Source organism: Crocodylus porosus, unplaced genomic scaffold (genome assembly GCF_001723895.1).
Source record: "Crocodylus porosus isolate Cpor-Errol unplaced genomic scaffold, CroPor_comp1, whole genome shotgun sequence".
Lineage (NCBI taxonomy): Eukaryota > Metazoa > Chordata > Crocodylia > Crocodylidae > Crocodylus > Crocodylus porosus.
In genome coordinates, this window is record NW_017728936.1 from 10,909,987 (window position 1) to 10,915,827 (window position 5,841).

The 5,841-nt window shown below is 50.4% G+C and overlaps 1 protein-coding gene across 1 annotated transcript in view; it reads left to right on the forward strand.

Moving 5' to 3' along the window:
* Positions 1 to 5,231, forward strand: part of CUNH11orf52 (chromosome unknown C11orf52 homolog) — a 13,451-nt gene extending 8,220 nt beyond the window's left edge. Inside the window, exons 2-4 of the mRNA XM_019547113.1 lie at positions 761 to 801; positions 1,530 to 1,576; positions 2,317 to 5,231. Of these exons, the coding sequence (XP_019402658.1) occupies positions 761 to 801; positions 1,530 to 1,576; positions 2,317 to 2,553 (325 nt within the window). The 3' untranslated portion in view covers positions 2,554 to 5,231. The remainder of the gene's footprint in view (positions 1 to 760; positions 802 to 1,529; positions 1,577 to 2,316) is intronic.
* Positions 5,232 to 5,841: the final 610 nt, after the last annotated feature.

Consider the following 5,841-nt stretch of genomic DNA (forward strand, 5'->3'; position numbering starts at 1 on the left):
GTGTGCCAAGACTGCAGGATCCAAACTTGGACCTTGCATGGGTATATCTCACCTGGATGCAGCTGCCACCCCAAGGGCTCGCTGTGCTACGACCCATGCTTCCCGCATCTGCTGGAGAACCTCAGAGCCAGCAGCTAGCGGGAGACACGTCCCCAAAATCTGGGGGATTGCTGCATTCACTGCTGCTTTTTGTAGGTATCCCAAGGTCTTTGGAGGCTTCTCAGCTGCTACCCATATTATCTACTACGTAGTCCTTCCTTGAGTCAGGAAACGTCTCATCGCAGCCACTGTCAGGGGAGCTGTATCTTGGTGCGTCTCAGATAACCTCAGGAAACACTGTTAAATCTTGGCCTTTTAAACCTCTTGATACTGGATTCCCTGGATGATCACTAGTTCCTGTAACAGTAGTGGGATTCCTTTTTTTAATTCCTTCAGGGCAGGCAGAGCCCACACTGGAAACACACAGTCCAGGCTTCTCCTCTGACTGCCCCTGGTGAGCAAGTATGAGCAGGAGTATGAGGAGGAGAGAAATGCTTCAGCCCTAGAGCCCCTGGGGTGCAGTCAGTAATGTCAGTCCACTGGACAGCTCCTAGCAATTGCATTTGAGCGGGTCTTGCTGGGAGCTTTAGAGTCCTTCCACATGGCTCACAGGTGCAGGGTCTGGGCAGTGTGCGTGTGCACGCATACATGTGTGCATCCAATGAATGTGGCGGAGAGCTAGGCTTACTTGCACTAATAACACATCTCTCTCTGATTTCAGGAAGTGTCCTTCACCTTTTCAGAGGAAAAAGGAAAAGCAAGGTAAGGATCTGTGAAACATACTCAAGAGAACAGCACCACAGAGACCAGGAGAGTCCCACAGGCCCAGGGGTGGTGTGAATTTGGTTTCAAAAAGTTCACATGCTACATCTCCTTTTTTACCATGATAATTTAGACTGCCAGAGTTCCCCCTAACATTAAAATGACTCAAATCTAGCACCCAGACCAACTGCAGTCAGCACAATGGTGCAAAGCAGAAGGCAGACGACTGCCGTCCATGTGCTCTGCAGTAGTGGGGACCTCGCTGTCTTGCAAGAGCCGCAGACATCCCTTGTGACGCTGAGCAGAGGAAAATAAATGAACCAGAAGCCCGAGTGCCTCCAGTAGTCCCAGGACCCGCCCCTGCAAAACACTCCATTTGCCAAATGGCAAAGGACAAAATAAAATAAACAGTAGCTCGGAGTTGCTCCGAGGCCTGACAAGGCAGCTCTCTGTGCTGCCTACCTCCTGCGAGGTACTGCCAAGAACATTGCGGCCCAGAGCGCGTTGTCCTTTCAGGAAACCTCATTTTTCCAAAGGAACAAGCCCGGGCTTTCTTGTGGGAGGTATGCTCCAAAGGCACAGATAGGGTGAGCACTCCACTTGGGCTGGAAAGTTGAGAAAGGTCCAGCAGGGAGAGCCTGCGGGCTAGCCATCTCATCGCTGGAAAATTCAAGAGATGGAACAATAAACAGTTAAGTCATGCTGGTTTTCTGCTGTTTCTTTTGCAGGCACCAGAGCAAGACACGTGAATCCCCAGCACCAAGGCAGCAGGAAGGTAAACAGCCCCTGAAGAGACTTCACTCAATAGACAAGTTGAAAATGCAGTGTTCAGCTTTACTCTCCTGGGTTAGGAGGGAAAAGTCCCAGGGTTTTCTTGTTCCGTGCAGAGTGCAGGAACAGCATGATTAGTGCACAGGGAAGTGGTGCTCAATGCAGACAAGAGCAGCCAGTGTTCATCAAATAGCCACTATAAGAGATACGCCCCCCCACCCCTCCTACCCTTGGGTGAATTGTAGCAAACATACTCCAGTGCAAAATGCAGCAACTACAGTACATCATACATGGGTATATGGCACATTTCCAGCATAGAGGCACTGGTCTATAACCCTATGGATATGCTATGTATATAGTGTAATGCATGCAGTAGAAAAGGCGGGGAGGGAAAGCTCAGCTTTGATAACACTTTCTGCAGAAGTGGTGGTCTGACTATCACTGGGAGAGCTGTGGAAGCAGCCAGCTGAGATTATAGGGCCATGTCCCTCTCTGGGCTGGCAGAGGCAGTAATGCCATGGGGGAAATACTGTCATTTCCTGGAGGTGTACCCCCATTGCTACGCTGGGCACAGTGTGGAGGCTACCTGCTCTGACTCTCTGTGGAGCTGGCATCTGGCATAGCCCTCTAGGTAGTACCAGGTGCAGTGAGCGGTACCCAGCCTTCCAGGGAGTCGCAGGGAGTGCAAGGGGGTGGCCTGAAAGAGTGGGGAGCTGATTGCCAAGGACTCTTTTCTCCACAAAGGCGCAGGTGTACACCGAAGTACCGGAGTATCCAGTCTATGCTACTGTCAACAAGCCCAAGAGCACAAAGCGGGATGACAGCGTGCACTACGCGGATATCCAGGTGTTCACCAAGGCTCGGGAGCGCTCAGCGGAAGAGGTGAAGAACTTGCAAATGCAAAATGCCACTGAATACGCCACCCTGAACTTCCCCCGGCCCCGGCTGAAATATGACAGCAAGAATGGGACCCTGGTGTAAGAGGCCCCACAGCCTCCTCCCTCCAGCAAACGTATTTCACAGACTGAGACACTGGTATCACAGACACTTGAGTCTTCCTGAGTATGTGTAGAGGGGCTGGATGTGGACTTGGAGGGCTCAGCAATATATGTTGTAATGCAAGAGATGCTTTGCACCTGGCTCTGGTGAGAAATACATCTCTCCCTGTTGAAAAGATCAGGGATGTTTCTGAGGCTGGCAGCATGCCTCCTTCAGGCTCTCAGAGCTGCTTCCTGAGTAACAGAGAATTAAATCGTAGTTCAGTGCCACCGGGAGAGGATTTGTGCCGTGGGGCAAGAGGACCAGCCTAGCACCCTTGCCCAGGGACATCTGCAAAGGAACAGCAAAGGATTACATATGAGAACAGGTGGGGCTTTTGCCACTGGCTTTTGTTCCAGGAGTAAAGGGATTCAGCAGCATGTTATGGAAAATGACAGGTGGCTGGTGCTGCGAGGAAGTGGTCTGGACCGTGTCACACAGGCTCTTGCACACTGCCTGCCTCAAATACTACCCCTTTTACAGCTTCCTGCCTCAACGCAAGTCCCATCCCTATTTTCCTTGGAAAAGCAACGTGCTCCAACCATGCGCACCGCTCTGATGCCAAGGGCAGAAAGGCAGAGCTTAACGATGAGTAGAAAACAGCTCTCTGAGCTGTCGGGCTATTACAGATGTCCTGAAAGGGAATAACAAGCTTTGAGACATGATTTAAATGGAAAGAACTACAATTTAGAAATTACTTTTCTGAGGGCAATATTTGAAACCCCCCGGGCAACATCTAGGGGCAATTCATCCAGGGCACAAGAGCAGTTTGCAAATCTATGAGATGGGGAAGGAATCATGGCCAGCTTCAGACAGGGCTTTGGGCTCCTGCTCCTTCCTGAGTCGGAGGCATGATGTATTCCACAATGCAGGGCGTGTGCTGCGTGGCCCCCGAGAAGGCAAGCAGGTTGGTAGAGGTGGCACCCAGCACCCTGGGACGTCACACGAATCTTTGTGCGCTGAAGTGGGGATGGGAGTCAGTCCCAGACTTCCTGCTTGCGTGCTGGTGTTTGAAGATGGGCCCCCTTGGAAGTGTTTTGACCAAATGCCTGCATGCAGTGAGTTTAGTAAGAGGTTTTACTCATTCAGAAAAGGAAAAAACAGGTACAAATAATGGGTATGTCTCTTTAGAGATACTTTGGGGACCAATCCTGCAACTTTTCCATGTGAGCAGCAGTTTCTCATCTGTGATGTCTCATTAACTGTCTTTGGGCTCGTATGGGGCTTGCAGGATAAGGTCTTTTCTGAGTGGCAGATAGGGTGTTATGTAATCGGGAAGGCTCGTTCTTCTGGGGCCCTGCTCGAGCTCCAAGGGTCCCTGCCTTTCCTCTCTGCTCCTCTTGATCTCCGTCATTCCAGGCCCTGCATGGCAATCCATCTTGCCTGACCTAGGAGGGGTGGATGAGCCATAGGGGCTGCAGTGTGGCATGGGATGCAGTCTGCCCATTTGCCCAGAATTCAGAGACAAGCCTGGGGTCTCGCGTCTAGGTCTTGGGCATGCTTGATTACTTGGCTAGTGAATAAATATGTCCTTAAAGAGAACCATCCATGCTGGAACTAGAAAGAGCCATGGGTTTACCTCTAGCTCAGCCTTCCTCAGCCAAAAGAGAACAAAGTGAGTTTATTGCACAGGTTTCTTTTATATAAACCTTGTTAAATATAGATCATTGCTTAGTGGGGAGCCTTTAGTACAGCATCCAGCTGGTCATTTTTAAAAAACAGACTCCGCTCCAGGTCGAAGTGAAACAATCGGCTCCTGCAGAATTCACGGCAAGGAACCTGCCTCCGCTACCAATTTGATTTGAAGTCACTCTTCAGTGGGAAGCAGTGCTGCGACTGGGGACAGCGAGCCATGCAAACAGGATACAAGACGAACGCCAGGGACCAGATTCTGGGCTCAGTTGCAGTGATGCAAATCCACAAGTCAACTGAGTTTGTCCAGTTTGTAGCTGGTGTAAATAAGAAGACAATCTGGCTCGAAGGGACTTGTTTTGGGGATATGTCACTTGCTTCTATTGATGTGTGGATTAACTGAGTCTTTTGTATTCTGGGCTAGTGGTAACAGCAATAGAAACTATCTTATAATGAGCTCCTCAAAGCCTGGGCTGGTATTTTATCTTTGATTCCCTGGGGAACTCCAGCTTTCCTACTTAGCTAGCACTCTCTGTTATTTCTAGAGGTACAATGCATCTGAGTTGTAATCAAATGCTCTGAATAGACGCAGAAATAATACAGTAATTCTGCCTGTTTAACAGGCTTTGAATTGATGAAATGTGAAAGTCATACCGATATGTTTGAAATAATGAAGAACTTGTATTTGCACTGAATATTGACAGACTCTGCAGCTGTAACTACTGTGTTTTCTGGGCTTGTTCCATTTATGACTTAAACGAGGAAGGTGTCAAATGTTTCCGTAACCACAGAGGTTTCATTTTAATTTTAGCTGAAGGAATTGCACTTTTCGAGTGATGACTACAGTGGCAGGGGCCAGGCCCTGCACTTCCACGACTCGTACGCAAACTTCTGTGGAAAGCAGTTCCAGCTGAGAACAGCCACCAGTTTTTAGAAGGTGATTTCTGACCAGTTGCTATGAAAAAAAAATATTGTACGAAGAACAATGATTCCTGTTTCCCTTTGGAAAACGTAGCGTCCGTGTTCGTTTGTGGCAAATCCTGTTTCTCGCCCAAACTGCTCTTCCCCAGAAACATTAGGAGGGGTGTTATAACGCTGTGTGAGGCAGGGTAAAACACCATTTCCCCGTCCACAGCCACTGGCTCCCAGTCCCACCAGGCTTCCAGGATGTGCGCGCTGCTTCCTGAGCAGAGCGGATGTGCCGGGGTAGTTAGCCAAGCAGAGCGGGGTAAGACGCAGCTAGGTAGCGGAGCGCAGGGGCTGTTGGCTGAGCACAGGGAGCGGCAGGAGTAGCTGGTGGAGCAGAGCGGGTATGCAGCTGAACAGAGGTGGTAGTGGCTGAGCACAGGGGGTGGTTTGCAGCTGACAAGGGGGCAGTTAGAGGAGCACAGGGGGCAGTTTGCCGCTCACAAGGGGGCAGTTAACACAGCATGGGGGGGTGGGCAGTTTGCAGGGCACAGGGGGGCAGTTTGCAGAGCACAGGGGGCAGTTTGCAGCTCACAAGGGGCAGTTTGCAGGGCACAGGGGGGCAGCTCACAAAGGGAAGTTTGCAGAGCATGGGGGCAGTTTGCAGCTCACAAGGGGCGGTTTGCAGGGCAC